At 50.1% G+C, this 17,236-nt stretch overlaps 1 protein-coding gene across 3 annotated transcripts in view; it reads left to right on the plus strand.

Moving 5' to 3' along the window:
* Positions 1-466: 466 nt before the first annotated feature.
* SHISA9 (shisa family member 9) overlaps positions 467-17,236 on the plus strand; it is a 283,111-nt gene continuing 266,341 nt past the window's right edge. The window contains exons 1-2 of one of the 3 annotated variants that reach the window (XM_053213060.1): positions 467-1,464; positions 13,421-13,548. In XM_053213060.1, the coding sequence (XP_053069035.1) occupies positions 779-1,464; positions 13,421-13,548 (814 nt within the window). In that variant the 5' untranslated portion in view covers positions 467-778. The remainder of the gene's footprint in view (positions 1,465-13,420; positions 13,549-17,236) is intronic. The other 2 variants (XM_027043223.2, XM_027043224.2) reach the window with 2 other exon arrangements.

Below are 17,236 nucleotides of genomic sequence, written 5' to 3' on the forward strand. Positions count from 1 at the left end.
CCTGATCAGTCTGTACCCTAGTCCGCCTTGGAGTGGAAGCCACTTAGTCTGTCCCTAACCCCTCCGAGTCCCCTCTTCCCTGGAGGGCAGATTGGAGCCGCAGCTCCTCCGCACGCACGCCTGAAAAAGCCACGGGCGGAGCCGCCTCTTCGCCCGGAACAGGTCTGAGCCGTGCCTCCCTCCCGGAGAGGGCGCGGGAGGTCCCGCAGCCATCCTCCACCTGCCGGGAAACCCGAGCGGTGCCTTCAGCCCCGGTGGCTGCCGAAGCTCCCTCCTCCCCGCCCGCCAGCCTAGCTCAGCTCCGCACGCCCCCCAACTCGCTCCCGCCCGCCCGAGTCACCTCTTCCGCGCCCCCGCCCCTCTCGAGCTCGCGCCCGTTCCACCCCCCCTTCCCTCCTCTGCCCGCCCTCCTTCCCCTCCCCCTCCTCCTCTCCTCCGGCCCTCCCTTCATTCCACAAGTGTTGCTTCGCTCTCTCCAGCGCACTTGGCGAGCTGGAGAGGTGAGAGGGATCCTGCGAGCCGGCGCAGGGCGGCGAGTCCAGAGCCGCCGGCTAAGGCGAGGCGCGGACAGACCGACGCTCCCCTGCTCTCCGGCCCCCGCCTCTCCCCGTAGCCGGCCGGACCTGCACCCCGCGCTTGCCCCCGCTCATCCTCCCCCCGCCCGGTCAGGCGCGCTCCTCCCCGGCCGGCCCCTCGGCGCGCGGCGCGCTGGAGGCGAACGCGGGCTGAGCCGAGCGCAGTGGCCGCCGACCACCGAGCGCCCCGCGCCGCTCCCTGCATGTGCGGCCCGCGGCGGCTCGCAGCCCCCGGCAGCAGCCTCGGCAGCTTCGGCCGCGCCTCGAGAGGCGGCTGCAGCGGCTCCAGCGGCGGCCGAGCGGCCGAGCCCGGGCTGGGAGACACGATGCGCCGCGTCCTCCGGCTGCTCCTCGGCTGCTTCCTCACCGAGCTGTGCGCCCGCGTGTGCCGGGCGCAGGAGCGAGCGGGGCACGGGCAGCTGGCGCAGCTGGGCGGCGTGGTAGTGCTGGCGGGGGGCAACCGGTCCGGGGCCGCCTCCGGAGAGGCCGGCGAGGGCGCGGGGGCCTCGGACGCGCCCCCGACCCGGGCGCCCACGCCAGACTTCTGCCGGGGCTACTTCGATGTCATGGGCCAGTGGGACCCGCCGTTCAACTGCAGCTCGGGCGACTTCATCTTCTGCTGCGGGACTTGTGGCTTCCGGTTCTGCTGCACATTTAAGAAGCGGCGACTGAACCAGAGCACCTGCACCAACTACGACACTCCGCTGTGGCTCAACACCGGCAAGCCCCCCGCACGCAAGGACGACCCCCTGCACGACCCCACGAAGGACAAGACCAACCTGATCGTTTACATCATCTGCGGGGTGGTGGCCGTCATGGTGCTTGTAGGCATCTTCACCAAGCTGGGGCTGGAGAAAGCGCACCGGCCGCAAAGGGAGCACATGTCCAGGTGGGCTGCCTCCCCTCCCCCCGCCGCCTCCCCTCCAGGCGCCGCTCTCCCTCGTCTTCCCTCTCCACCTTTCCCTGGGCAATGGCGCTTCCCCCACCCCCACCCCCCCCCGCGTCTCCGCTGGGGGAGGTCGCCCGGGAAGCCAACTTCGGCTCCCCGCGCGGAGAGGGGGCGCTGGGCTCCGCACAGGTGTGGACTGGAGCGCGTGTGTGTATGGGGGGGGGTCTCTGCACCCGTCACCCTCCCGCCGCCCCCTCCCGCCTAGGATTGAAGCGGGTCTGAGACACACACAGCCCGGGAGCCCGCGGTCCCGGAGTCTTGGGTTTTGGGGAGGGGTCTACCCCTAGGATTCCAGACGCTAGCTTCTAGGTAAACAGGGCAGGCGGGCCCGAAAGGGAAGGGGGGCGTGTGTGAGCCCGCGCGCGCGCGCGTGTGTGTGAGGGAGGGAAGGAGTGTGTGCCGCCTGCAACTCGTAAGGCTCGCGAAAAAGAGGCGAGGGAGGTGGAGAGAGAGAGAGGGGAGGGAGGGCGAGAACAAAAGCCTTGCCTGGAGCGGCCGCCTCTCTCTCCCTGAGCTGCCAGGTCCCCGGAATCGGGACCTCGGTTCCCTCCCGGCCACCCGCACCCCTCGCCCCTTTCCGCCGTCGCCACTGGGGGCCGGGGCCTTCGCCGCTCGCTGCGCCCCTTGCAGGGGGTTGGCGCGGACTCCAAGGGCGGGAGCCCCCCTCCCGCCCCCCTGATTCGTCAACTTTCCTGGTTGCCTTATTCATTATGCAAGTCCCAGCGCCAGCAAGTCGCAGCAGATGGGAGAAGGCATTTGGGGATTAATGGAGCTATTTGCCTTTTGCTTTTTTTAAAAGTGTCTAAATTGATTCGCACAACCCAGTAACTTTGGAGGCCGAGAACGCAACCCCCAGGACTCAGCCCCCAGACCCGACGGAGGCCAGGGTTGGCGTGAGGTCTGGGCGGGCGGGGTTGGGGAGCGACTGGCGGTCTTGGAAAGGCTGGATGGCTGGGCGCTAGCTAGCTCGATCTTCTTGCCGAGTGTAGGCAACGGGGGTCGCCATGGGTTCCCCCCCCCCCCCACAGACACACACCCTCCGCACACCTCCGGCGGGGGCCCATGTGTGCTCGTGTGGATGCACGAGCTCCGTGCGCCTGCCTAAAAAATCTGAACAAAGAGACCCACCAAAAATAGGCGAAGGAACATTACCACCTCACTAGTAATTATTTTCTATTTATACGCAGAGTATCCGATGATTCTTTCTTTTTTTTTCCCCAGAGGGGAGAGATTTGGGGCAAGAGGTGAGGAAGTTCCTCTTGGTTTGGGTCAGCAGGGAGGGGTGGGTGGATGTTGGGGTCTTGAAGCACAAAAGTAAGCTTCCAGGGGATTCAGGAAACCCTGACCCACTGAGCGAGTAACACGCTGGCCCCGCCCACCTCCTGCACCCCCAAGAAGCCCTGTCGCCAGCCCCACAGGCCGGAGTTTCACTTCCTCGCAGTCCCCGCCAGTCCCTGTAGCTTCCCGGGGTCTGTGTTGAGGTGAAGGAAGAGTACCGAGGCAGGACTGCGGCAGGCGGCGGGTGTTGCCTTGGTAGGGAGAGAGTCCCCCAGGGATAGGTAGCCTGCCTTGCAGATTCGGGTTAATTCCTCTGCTGAAGTATCCACTGAGCCTTTCCCTTGCAAACCAGCGCTTACAGAAGCCCTCCTGGGTGTTTGGGTGGGGGGTGGAGGAGGGGAGGTGGGAGGGTGCCAGGGGAGCTAAGGGTGGGCGGCTCCCTTTGGCCTGCGGCGGATGAAGGTGATGTGTGATCTTCAGGCTCCGCGTGATCTGGGTATTCCTGTCGACAGCGCTCCACCGCCGACCTGAGGGCCCAGGAGCGACTCCCATTCCTGTCCTGCCGCCTTGCAGCTCTTGTCTGGAGAAAAAGAGTCCCCCCTCCCCCCCAGCTTGGTCAGTTGTGGCCACTTCTGCAGGGACCACTAAAGGGCTGCTTGGGGGTGGCATCGCGGGGCACCCAGTCCTCTGATAACAGAGCCTGGCCACAGGACTCTCCGGGTACACTTTGGAAATTCCAGAATGCGGTAGAAGTACATTCTCTTGAAGAGAAAGGATAGTTGATTTTTATTGGCAGTTTCCACCCTGTGGTTTTCAACCCCAGCTGCTGTTTAGGACCACCTGGAGTGCTTTAAAAAAAAAAAAATCGTGTTGCTAGGGGCCCCGCCCTCGACAATTTCCTGCAGAATCTCTAGGGTTGCTGAGTCTGTGTACTTTTGTAAAGCTCTCTAGGTTTTCCAGCGTGTGGACAGTTACCATTACAGAAGATGAAGGAACATTTGCCAAGCACCGTATTAGGGGTGTGTGTGTGTGCACGTGCATGTGTGTGTAAACACGCCTTTAGTGTGCACAGCTGCCCTAGGAGACAAGTGCTGTCAATTCCCACTGATAGATGAGAAAATCACGGTTCAGGTTGGATGGCTTCTCCAAGGTCACACAGTTATAAAACTGCAGTCCCCAGGCCCCTGATTTCAACGGTGTTTTCAGTGCCAGTGAGCATTGGATGGGGGTGGGGGTGGGGGCTTCCTAAAATGCACATTCTTGTGTTCTGTCAGGAAAGGTTCTGGGTCAGTAAAGGTCTGGGATGAGCCCCAGAAATCCGCATGTAACAGTCTCCCTGAATGGCTCTTCAAAAGTGGCCTTGACGTTCTTGAGGAAGACCGTTCTTGAGTTTGGGACTATTTTTTACATTCTTGGGAATGGATGAATTAATCCAGGCCACTCCCTTATTTGCATTTGGTTGTGTGTTTTCAGCATGTATTTCTGCTTTGTGTATTTGTGGTGCTGGGGGCTGCCCCGAGGACCGTCCAAATGCTTGTTGCACTGTGTGTGTGCAGTTGTTCATTTCAAGTCCCGGCCACAGCCGTGAGCTCATTGGGTTTTGCTTGTGGGGGCCAGGGGGTACCTGGGTGGGGTGCACCCAGCCACCTGAGAGCTTCTGGGTGCAATTAACGTCTCAGCCACAGCCTCTTAATTTATTTTGTCTTGGGCTGTGCGGGTCACTGAGATGAGGGGTTCATTCTCATTTCATCGGAAAGCACCCCTAGGTCACCAATTGCTCCTGGTGACCCATGCGCTTGTGGTATCCCGGAAGAGGCCTCCGTGATGTCAGTTTTCAGACCCAGAGTCCTGGGCATGTTGGCTGCTCCCTTCTGGGCCGACTGGGACCTGATAACAGGAGAAAGTCGCTAACTCCAGGAGCTGTGGGGGTCTCACCCACGATATCAGAAGAGCTTCAGAGACCCTCATTCACCAGCCAGAGCAGCATTACATCCAGCCACTGTGGATCAGAACAAGTGACTGCAAACAGTGGCCGGCTGTGGTTACCCAACCATGCAGGCATGTTTTGTTTGGTCTGCAAGGTGTGGCTATTTATGTATTCTTATTTTTATTTTAAAGTTTCACTCTCTCTCTCTGTTTTTTTTGTTTGTTTTTTTGTTTTGTTTTTTTTTTTTTACGGTGAAACATTTTGCACATACAAAAGAAAAACTTGAAACATAAAAATGTCTTTAGGGTTTGTCACTCCCGGTACGACTGCCATTTGGAGCCGGCTCATTCTCGGTAGTGGGGGGGCTGTTCTGTGCATCATAGGGGGTCTGGCAGCATGCTTCGACTCCACCCACTATGCCAATAGCACCCCCCTTACAACCCAGCTGTGACAGTCAAAAAAAAATGTCCTCAGTCATAGCCACATGTCATCCGGGGGTAGAATCACCCCCAGTTGAGAGTTACTAATCCAGGCCACACAATTATTAGTATTTTGTCATGTTGGCTTTAGTACACACTCTGTATTTTCTTTTCCTCTGTCCCTTTCTCCCTCCCTTTCCTTTTCCTGTGTTTCTTGGCTGAAACATTTGAAAACGAATTGCAGACATGGCGCTTCATCCCTAAATACTTCAGCGTGGATTGCCTAAGAACAAGGACATTCTCCCCCACGACACAATCCTAGGATCACCCTCGAGAAGAAGGGCAGAAAGTCTGTCATACCATCAAGTAGCCAATCAGGGTAACATTTTCCTGGTCGTACCAAAGATGTCCTCTGGAGCTTGAGCTCCCAAACTAGGATCCGGTCAAGGTTCACTGCATCTGCCTGTAAAATTTCTTCAGTCTCTGTCATACATTGTGTTTTAAAACCAATTTAGAACTAAGGAGATTTCACGTAGAAATCCCGATTCCTGACTTCTCTTGAGAAATCGGTAGTTTGGACAACACTGATGTGCATTTTCCCAGGGAAGCTGTTGGTTGCCACCCAGTGGTGAGTTCCCTCTTTAGGAAGCTCTCAGGTCGGCCTCTGTCTCCACCCCCACTCTGGAGTCCCTGGAGACTCAGTCGAGCCTACCTCAAGTCAGATGTCTGGAGATTCCATCCAGCCTGGCCGCTTAGGAGCTGTGTGACCTTGGGAACGTGACTTCACCTCTCTGAGTTTTAGATTCTTGTCTGTAGAATGAGACCCTGGTGATCCCTATGTCCCAGGCTTGTGCGAGGTTTCACTGAGACTGGACTTGGGAGGCCCTTAGCACAGGACCTCTTTATGGTCATTGCTCAGCAAGTTTTACCCCTTTGCCATCACCCTTATTACTGGAATTTTCTACCCCTTACCTGCCAAAGGGGTAAATGTTGTAGTCTGAAACTCAGTACCTAGTCCTTGCCCTGTTCCATCTTTTAAGCTGTGTGGCATTGGTCCAGTCTCCTAACTCCTTCAGAGTTAAGCAGCAGAGGGGGACAGGTTCAGAGTAGGAGAGAAGACCCGGGAATGGCCTCATTAAATGCCTTGCAAAGTGTTGGCCTGGGTGATATGAAAGAAGCCTTGTCCAGCCTGCTATTTCACCACGAGCTTGTGTATCAGTGCTCATTTAATTCCAGGCCCTGCCCCAGTGAGGCAGGCCTTAGGACAAGTGTGCCTCTGAAGAGGCACAGATTGCTTTCCGTGAGGATGAACGAGGCCCTGGGGAGTGGAGGACTCAGACTTCCAACCCCGACAGTCTGAGGCCAGGGCACAGGTCCCTGACCACTAGGCTGCACGGCCTTTGAGTGGACACGTGCTGGACTAACGTGCTCTCAGATCGCAAAGAAGTGCTTGCTGTTCTGCAAATAGCGACACGTGCAGGGGGGCCAGTTCAAGGAGCCCCTGTAAGATCAAGACCAGGAGTGTTTCCTGCATCCGCCCCTGGCAGGGCCAGCGCCCTTGGAAGGAGCCGTTGATGAGAAGTGACCTTGGGGGCAGGAATGTGTGTTTGAAGCTCCATACGCTTGAGGCCAGTAAGGAACACATGTCATTATTTTGCCCACCTTCAAACAGAATCAGAAATCCAAGTGGCACATTGCACAGCACAGTGTCCCGGGTGCTTTTCAAACACGCTTCAGAAGAGCTGGAGTCCCTTTTAAAGAGGCGGCATCAACCGATAAACGTCTCCCCTCCTTTTGCCTTTTCTCTTTTCCCGCTGCCCCTTTTCCCTGCATGTCTGTGGTTACCCTCTGGCTTTGACCAGCTCCCCAGCTTGGAGAAACCCTTGCAGGCAAATCTTGTTGCCCATGGATAAGTCTCTATAAATTCTTGCTCGTGGCAGGTTGCTTCTCTTTGGGCAATGGAGTCCTTGCATTTTAGCAGTCACCTTCAGTGGGGTATATACTTGACCCAGTAAAAGGCACACATTTTAAGTTTAAGTGTGGTTTCAGGAGATTTGCCTCTACCTGTGTAACCACCACTCCAGAAAGTCACCTCATGCCCACGGCCCTTGCGTTCTTGAAAAAGTAAAAGATGCTTCAGAGGAAATGTTCCGGAATCCTATTCAGGTGTTTAAATGTCAGAATATAGTTTAGACCTCGGGATTCCTGGGAGCTTTGAAGCCAGATGAGGAGGTTCTGAGCTCTGGGAATGTTGGGGTCTTTTATTTGCTCGCTGTGATTGGAAAATGAAGGAACACCGTATTCTCTTTTTGTTCCTCAAATATGCCAAGCTCATTGCTACCTTGGAACTGTCGCGTTGGCTTGGCTCGAATCCTCTGTCAGACCTCATGCACTGGCTCCCTCGCCATTGAGGTCTCCGCTCTGGTGTCGCCTTCTCCGAGAAGCCGTCCCTGATGACCCTGACGACTCAGTTACCACTGCCCGCCCCCCTCCGGCTCATCGCCTGGTGTTTCTTGCTTCATTTCACATTACAGCCTAAAATTAACTTATTAATTTCCTGGTTTGCTACTTGGTTATCTGTATCTTGCTTTACTGTCCAAAGTAAGGAGTGTGGGGACACCACATCTCTTCTGTTGTATCCTCAGTGCCTAGAACAGTATCTGCCACGGAGAAAACCAGTATCTGGTTTCTGACATCATAATTTACAAGAGAAAGTATCTTGTCTTTTGTTCATTCATTCATTTACCCATCCGTGTATTCATTTCATAGGTATTTATTGAGCACCTATGGCATACCTAGTACCGTTTTGAGAGCTATAAGAGAATAGTGACAATACAGACGCAATCCCTGCACTCAAAAGAGCTAACAGTCAAATGGCACAAGACAAGTAACAGACGAGTACATCTAGAAAGAAATTGATGCTAAATTGAAACTTAGGAAATTGCCAATATTCAATCATCTATGACCACAAAAATGGCAATGTTTCAAGGTAATTGTTCTGAGCTGGGACAAGAGATGTCAAAGAAAAGTGCAGTTTCTTTAGTAAGGTACCTGTATTAGTTATGGTTCTCCAGAGAAACAAAACCTGTAGGAGATATAGAGAGAGAGAGAGAGCAAGAGTGAGATACATGATGTGGACTTGCCATTAGGAAGTCTGAAATCTGCAGAGCTGACATCCCAGTTTGAAGGCTGTCAGGCAGGAAAATTTCCTTTTACTCAAGAGAGGGTGGGACTTTTGTCTCTGCATGCCTTCAACTGATTAGATGAGGCCCACCCGAATGCTAGAGGGCAGTGTACTCAGTCTGTTGAATGTCAGTGTTCATCTCATCCAAATGCACATTCTCAGATGCATCCATGATGACATTTGACCAAATATTTGGGCACCCTGTGCCATAGTCAAGTGGACACTTAAAAGCTACCATTATAGTTCTTTTAGGGACTTAGTACTCAGAGTATGTCCTGTGGAGCCGCCTCATTTTCGTGACCTGGGAGCTTGAGTGGAAGAATCTCATGCCCTGACTCAGTCGACTTACTGAAATAGAATCTACATTTTTAACAAGACCCCGAGGTAGCACGAATGCACATGGTTTGAGAAGCACCCAAACTATGTGCTGCAAATAGATGGCAAATCGTTGGGAATTTGGTTTATAGCACATAGTTGGTGATGTCCATTGTCTTATTTATGAAGCTTTTTGGACACGTATTTTAACATGTTTTTTGGTCTGTACCCTAATCCATACACATTTGTTGTACTAATAAGTATGTGCATGGACCGGTGAACAGTTGTTAGGTACATTATAAAGCACACCTAAAAACAAATTTTAAGCTGAGCTGAAGGTGCAGTAAATATTAAAGTCTTTTGGTAAGCATGATGACATCATGCAATCATTAGCTAATGTCACATCATGATGTTTGTTGAGGATGAAACTTACCATTAATAAACAGTCCACATTTTGAATATTTTTCATGAGAATTTTGACTATTTTTGGCTGACTTGGCTTTGATCTGAATAGAACATTGTTGTTTTTAACCTTGTAACAAGCTAGCTGTTGAAGAAAAGTGGAGAGGCAATGCAATTGTTTTCTTTTTATGTGTATATATAAAATTTACTGGTTTCCATACAATACCCAGTGCTCATCACAACAGGTGCCCTCCTCAATGCCCATCACCCACAACGCGATTGTTTTCTTGTGCTTCCTCTATCAGAATTTTCTTCAGCCTGTGGTTTTGTTACGGTTGTGGGGGCGGTGGTGGTGGTTAAGCCATGCACCTGCTCAGTGATGGTTAGCCTTGCTAAACCTAGATAATGTATCTGCCTATCCCCTTTAGGGGGGCACATAGCTGTAATATGGGCAATGCACCCCAGTCACCGTTCTTGGTCTGAGCTTCCTAATTCTCGCTGGCTGACGTGGGCATCTCAAGTGAGGGTGCCAGCATCCATACCCATATTGCATTGATTCCTCACTTGAATGACTAAAGACCATACACAGGAGTTCTTGGATTTCCTGTCCTTATGCCGAATCATTTTTTTGTGGTGCGTACAGTGAGTGGACTCTACTTTGAAGGCTGCTTTTCCAGGATATGGAGGCCTCTTAAGAACTCTCATCTCCATTGCATGCCCTGGGAAGGGCTGCCTTGGGGAAAAGCATCCCTGGGTTTTGGGCTGGGTTTTCAGGAATTTCAGCACCCCAGAGAGGCCCAGGGAATGTGCAGATAGCCGTGCTGACCGAGTTCGTGGTAGCTGTCCTGATAACTTACTTTGCTAACCTCTTGAAAGCCTGAATAACGTGGAATTCCAGGGGGGACTCCTTAGAGGAACTGGTGAAAGCTATGGCTTCTTGCTTGAGAAAAATGCACAAACAAAATTTCCATTCAATTCCCGAGGGGTCCAGGGACCCCCTGAAGTTCATGATGAAGATCCTGTTTAGAAGTGAAAAAGGCATATCAGGTTTGGAGCGCCTGCTTTACCTCAAACCTTCCGTTTCCTGCAGCCTCCTTGAGTTTCAGACTCTGCTTACAGCACAGAGTGAGGAGGGAGGCTGAACTGTAATTTCAGAGACACTCGGGTTTGTATCTCAGTCCCTGCAGTGATGCGCCGGGTGAACTTGAACAGTTTTTTTTTTTGCTCCATAAAATGGGTAGGATAATCCTCACCTTGAAAGCTTCCTTCCTTATTGCCTATCCTCCAGCTTCATTGGCCTTTTGGCTTGTACTTCAAGTTATATGAACTCTTTACTGCCCCAGGCCCTTTGCATTTGCTGCTCCAGCTGCCAGGAAGTTTCTTTCCATCACCTTTACACGACCAACTCCTTCTTACAGTTCAGGGCTCACCTCAAATGTCAACTCCTCAGGAAAGCTTTTCCTGGTCACCTTATCTCTCTCTCTCTCTCTCTGTTTATGTAGAATTTTAGAAAAGTGTACAATTCATTGGTTTTTGACATATTCATAAATTGAAGCAACTATCACTCCTGTCTGATCCCAGAACATTTTCATGGTTGAAAGTCTGTATACATTCTAGAGCCGCTCCCCAGTCCTCCCTATCTCCAGCCCCTGGCCACCACTGGTCTCCTTTTTATCTCTATGGATTAACCCTTTCTGAACACTTAATGGAAATAGAATCACGTACCCCGTGGCTTTTTGGGTCCTTTGCAAGGAGCTTCAAGTCTCCAGGTTCCATCCATGTTGTAGCAGGTGTTGATGTTTCCTTCCTTTTTGTGGCTGAATCATACTCCACTGCATATAACACCTTCTGCGTGTCCATTCATCAGCTGATTTGGGTTATTTCCACTTTGGGGCTATTGCGAATAAGGCTGCCATGTGCCGGTGTCGCTTGATCGTGTTATACTTTTTAAAAATTTATTTAACACGCATATATTTTTTTATCCTGTCCCCTAGTATACAAGCTTTGGTAAGACAGTGATCTTGTGCATCTTGCACACTGGCTGTGTTCCCAGAGCTCTGACTAGTGCCTGGCACATAGTAGGCAATGGATATTTGTTGAGTGAATGAGTGAATGATTGGGAGCTGTTGTTATTGTCTTGCGTCTTGGCACGCTCAGTCTTTTCCTCTAATGCGCGAGGGACTCTTGCTGTGTCCCCTGTAGTTCACATCTGACACTTCTCACCCGCTGTGGTTTTTGGGCCATTGTCTCCTTGCCCCCTGAGCAACCACTCAGTCCCTGAGCTTGGGGTCTCCGTGAGCCTAACACAGGCTCAGACTTGGATGTGCACCTGAAACCTCAGGTGGCTGCCCCTGGAGTTTCTGAGTCAGTAGGTCTGGGTGGACCTGAAAATTTGCCTTTTAACGTGCTCCCAGGTGATGCTGGTGCCGGTCGTTGGCAGACATTGTTTGAGAATCAATGCTATACGGGGTGGTGGGGGGGCTAAATTTCAGCCGGCAGGCTGACCTATAGCAAACAGCTCTCCTTCCGTCTCTGTCTCCCTCAATGTGGACTCAGAGGGTTCTGGTTGGTTAGGAGCATCTGGATGTATCCTAAACCATGGCAGTATGACTTGTGGGTGTGTACCCTGAGAAGCTCTCCCTGGTCCAAGAGGAGGCATGAATGAGGGTGCCTATGGCTGTGTTGTGTTCAGAGGCAGGGAGGTGCTGAGCGTCTCGGTGCCCATAATTAGGGAAATATTAGGGAAATGGCTAAGCAGGGCTGATACTCGTCTGCTTCTCCATGAAACCACTGGGGAAAGGAGATTCACACTTAGCATCTTGGCTAGCTCTCCTGTCGCGCAAAGAGGAAGAAGCAGAATGAGGTTTGTGGTCAAAACACGGCTCGTGTCAGAGATGCATACCTGTGCAGTTATACCCACAATAGTACGTATCATTCAAGGATAATCCTGTCTCAGGAATGCCCTGGTGGAGCGTAGGCCAAGAGGCAGACGTGGGGTGGTGAGGTCTGACCTTAGATGTGGTATCCGCTTGGCGCTTACCTCTGTTCTGCTCTCTGTGCAAATGCTGAACGGCTTTACTAAGGTTACATCTAATTGTGAAGGTCACCGTTCTGGGTGAACGGTGTACCCCCGCCCCATACCAAAAGCTTTTTTAAAGTCCTGGTCTTGTGGTCCTCAGAATGTGACGTTATTGAGGAATGGGATTTTGCACATGTAAGGACTTGAGATGAGCTTATCCTGGAGGAGGGTGCGCCCCAACCCAGTATGACTGGTGTCCTTAAAAGCAGGTCTTCACGGGAAGACAGAGCCTCATGAGACACACGGGGCAAAGACAGAGGAAGAGCCTGGGGTTGAGGCAGCTGCAAGCTAGCAGATGCCAGAGATTTCCACCAGAAATCCACCGGAAGCCAGGAGGAGGCAAGGGAGGAGTCTCCTAATATCCTGATTTTGGACTTCTGGCCTCCAGAACTGTGAGACAGTACATTTGTGTGGTTTGGGGCCACTTAGTGTGGGGCACTTTGTTACGGCAGCTGGGAGAGACTCACATAGTCACTTAACACCTCTCAACTGGTTTTCTTATTTGTCGAAGACAGCCGAAAGAATACTGACCCTTGGATGAGTGTCAAGGAGGCGAAACGTGATGATAAAACACAGTTGGTGACTCAGGTTGTAAGCTTGCCCTATGTCCCAGCTACTGATTAAGAGGGGCACCCACCTTGGGGGGTATGGATGGATCGTGCCAAATCCTCCCTAACTACAGGAAACCCAATGCACTCAGCGTACAGAGATGTGAAAACGTACTCTTGTTCAAAGACCCATGCAACGGGCTGTGTGACTTTCAGCAGGTTAATTCACTTCTCTGAGCCTTTGTCCGCTCATCTGCAAAGAAGGAGTAATAAACCTCGTAAGGTGTTTGTAAGCCCCTTAGTTAAGGCTTAACGTGATTCATACGGTGCCCCGCTTGTGGTAAGCACCCTATAAATGTTATTTGTGGCTAATAGTGGACCACTGATGTACGTGGGGTGTGGTATCAGGTGTCAGCTATGAGGGGGGCTAAGTTTATGGGGTGCAGACGCATTACATATATTCGTCATTCAATCCTCTCCACAGCTCTCTGCAAGGTAGGTGATATTGCTAATTACACATCTCTTGTGGGGAACGCGTGTCCTGTTTTGCATGAAGTCCTTATGTAATCTGTAATTGCAGTGATCTTCTTAACTTCCTGATGTCTTTTTCTCCCTCCCACCTCTAACGAGCATGGCAACTCCGTGGAGTAAAGGGCCTCGTCCTCCTAAGCACAGTGCTCAGAACACAACAGGTGCCAGTCATTGCGTTTGGAATGAACAGATTTCACTTCTTTCTCCTTTCAGGGCCCTTGCAGATGTCATGAGGCCACAGGGCCACTGCAACACTGACCCTATGGAGAGGGACCTCAACATTGTGGTTCATGTCCAGCATTATGAAAACATGGATACCAGAACTCCCATAAATAATCTTCGTAAGTATAGCTCTGTGGTCCGTTTCCAGCCCCACGTGGTGACCCAGGCAGTGGTCACGTGTCCACATTGCATGGGATGTGTTTGGATTCATTAAGAGCTTTTCTGTTTGTTGCCTAGTTGCAAGTTTTCTTCCATCTCTCTGGATGAAGCTACCTAGCTGTGTTCGGCATCATCCGATTTCACTTGGTGTTTCTGTTACAGATTGATCCATTCGGTTGGCTTCTGATGGTTGGTTCTTCCGTTAACTAATGGCCCTCTTGGTTGGTTCATCATGGGGACTTAGTTAACCAATGGGTTACTTGGTTGTTTCATTTTATGTAATCTGTTTGGCATTAACCCATTTTATTCGTTCATCTTGATCGGAAAATCGTTTAACCAGTGGTCCATTGGCATATTTGCTTCCTGAGGTGGACCAGTTGTGACCTTTAGGCTTCATGCTGTTTTCAGTGAACGGATAGTAGTTCAGAAGAATTTGATCTCTTTTTCATAAAAAAGAGAGTTTCATAAAAATAATTGCAAACTACTCTGAGTATGTACACATGCACATACATGTGCCTTTGTGTGTGGGGGGTCTTGACTTGTGGTTATGTTGCTTTGGGGTGCTTATTCCTTGCTATTATGTTTTCAAGTTACCCCCCACATGAAAGTAATGTGGAGGGCTTCGTTTAAAATAACACAAGCCAGACAGTTTAAAGGATGTATTTAGTGGTAGCTGGAGGTTCTTAAAAACACGGCACATTTTATAGTCTGGGTCGCCTTTGCTGAAGCCCCGTTACAAAAGTTGCATTGGTAGCTTATTTGCTGAATCACCATTTCGGACTGTTTGGCTACAAATTTTTATGCTTGATGGGTAGAGGAATAAATCTGCGGTATGTGACACAGGTGATGTAGTTTCTCTGATTCTGCATTGTGATAATTTTTCATAGGCTTGAAAATGTTGCCACATAGTTATCAAGTCAACGTTTACATGGTTCGGAAAAGGGCTACCAAATAGAATGTCTCAGGTTTCGCCGTATTCAATGATTTGGCATTATTTATTTATGAATCGGGTCATAGAACGGCGTGAGGAATGGCCACATTTTAGAGCGAAATACATCAGCAGTTGGAAGTTTTATGACCAAACCTCACAGCCCTGAAAGACACGGTAAATTGCACCAACTCGGAAATGGCAGTTGCTGAGTTCCATTCTGTCTCTGATGGAAATGAGCACATTCCCTTTCAGGTGTGACTGGGAAAGAAGCAGAACCTAGTTGTATGTGGGTCCCAGACGTCACACGTGAGAGAGTGTGGTCATGGAGTAGACAAAGGTGAAATGGTGTGGAGTCCGTGGCTCTCCAAGGGGAGTTAACAAGTTTCTTGTGTGAAGTTGTAAGTTCTGTGGTGATTTTTGAATCAACACTCAAACAGAATAACAAACTCACTGAAGTCACCCACGTTTCATCATTGCATTAGGCCAAAGGGCACGGAGTGTTAATGAATCTTGTTGAAATAAGGGACTTCTGTTAAAAGTTGTATTGGAGACAAATTACTGCTCAGAGATGGGTGTCCAGGCACTGAGGAATTCAGAAGTCTCTTGTGACAGACTAACTTGGTTTATTTATGATTCTTGTGTTTGGCCTATGTCTGAGCCTCAGTAATCAGAGATATTTATACCAATTAAAAAATGTCCTGTAATGTTCTCTTGGGTGGATGTACGCCAGAGCATTCCTGGTAGACTACAGAAGAGAATTCCAGGTCTACACAAACACTGCATTAGTACGAGATGTTAATTTCCTATCCTGCTGCTGGGATGATCCAGTCCTTATTTCCTAGAATTTTTGGGAAGGTCTGGAAAGATAAGAAGCATATAGCTGTTCCTCCAATTTACATTAATCAGTTTAATTTTGTTTAAAATTTTGTTTAAAATGTATCTATTTTTGAGAGAGAGATAGAGCGAGCATGGGAGGGGCAGAGAGAGAGTTAGAGAATCCGTAGCAGGCTCCTGACTGTCAGTACAGAGTCTGATATGGGGTTTGAACTCACAAACTGTGAGTGAGATCATGACCTGAGCCGAAACCAATAGTCAGAAGCTTAACCTATTAAGCTTAACTGATTAATTGATTAAGCCACCCAGGGGCCCCTTAATCAGTTTAATTTTCACAGTTAATTTAGTAGTTGGTAGTAAAGATAGCCTTCCTTGTAGTGATTTTGTCTTTTTATTGATTCAGGAGAGCTATTTACATATTGTAGACACAGGGAAAATTTACATGTTCAGAAGAGGGAATGATTTTGGAAGTTCATTGACAGGCTAGGCCTAAATGACTGATATTTATCAATTATTGGGGCTTCAAGAGGCCAGGCAGTCACCAGAGCCCATTTTGACCCATAGAGAACTAGGAGAGAAGGAATTCATTCCAACTGAGAAGTTAGACCAGCTCTTGGTGCCAGAATCAGAATGCACCTATTGAATTGAACCCTTCTCTGGACATTGTGAGCAGTGAAGAGTTACCATTACCAAAAATGGAAAGAAAGGTGCATCCATTTGTGATATACCAAGAGGGGGCACACATGCCATTGTTGTGGTATTCTTCACTAAACATGCAGGTTACCAGACTTGACTGGGAATTCGATAACCCAAACTTGAGTGTCATTTTCATCTCTATTCAGTGACCCGCTCAACATAGCTTTCAGAGAATACTCATCTCCAATCTATTTCTCTTTCCTCATCTTTTTTTTTTTTAATGTTTATGTATTTTTGAGAGAGAGAGACACAGACCATGAAAGGGGGAGAGGCAGAGAGGGAGATACAGAATCCAAAGCAGGCTCCAGGCTCTGAGCTGTCAGCACAGAGCCTGACATGGGGCTTGAACCGACGAACCATGAGATCATGACCTGAACTGAAGTCGGACCCTTAACTGACTGAGCCACCCAGGCACCCCTCTTTCCTCATCTTGATACTAATGCTAGACCCCTTTCTGATCTTTCCATTATGACTTGGTCAAGCTAAGAGAATCAAAAGTCTGCAGAAATCCAGATATTTAGAAGGAAGGGACTGGAGGACTAGGGTAAAGGCAAATCCGGGTGGTGGGGGGGAATCTTCAATGTGGGGAAATGTTGTCAACTTCCCTTTATACATTTCCTAGGGTTGATCTTTACTGTGATATGCAAGACTTGCTTTTTTATCTGAAGATGAATTTTTCTTCAGCTGATGCTGTTCATGTTCTTTCCAGGCATTCAGTGATATTGCCTAAAAATATTTAGTCTGATAATCAAAAGGGCCTCGACCTCTTTGATGAACAGGATGTAGATTCAGATGAGATAGTGATTTTTCGCAAATGCTCCTCGGCTTCTGTATAATTATAGTTTGCTTTTGAAGGCACATTTTGTCCTCAAGTGCTATGAACGTGCTTCTATCTCCCCCACCCCAGCTTCCCAGCCTGCCAGGGACACTCCCCATGCTTTTCGGGAGTGCGGAGTAAATATAGTCTCCCTTGTGTCTTAAGGATGGGAGATGTGAGGGGGCACCTGGGTGGCTCAGTCGGTTAAGCCTCCTACTTCGGCTCAGGTTGTGATCTCAGGGTTTGTGAGTTCAAGCCCCATGTCGGGCTCTGTGCTGACAGCTCAGAGCCTGGAGCCTGCTTCGGATTCTGTGTCTCTGTCTCTCTCCGCCTCTCCCCTGCTCATGCTCTGTCTCTACCTCTCAAAAGT

This window comes from Acinonyx jubatus, chromosome E3, assembly GCF_027475565.1.
Source record: "Acinonyx jubatus isolate Ajub_Pintada_27869175 chromosome E3, VMU_Ajub_asm_v1.0, whole genome shotgun sequence".
In the NCBI taxonomy this organism is placed as follows: domain Eukaryota; kingdom Metazoa; phylum Chordata; class Mammalia; order Carnivora; family Felidae; genus Acinonyx; species Acinonyx jubatus.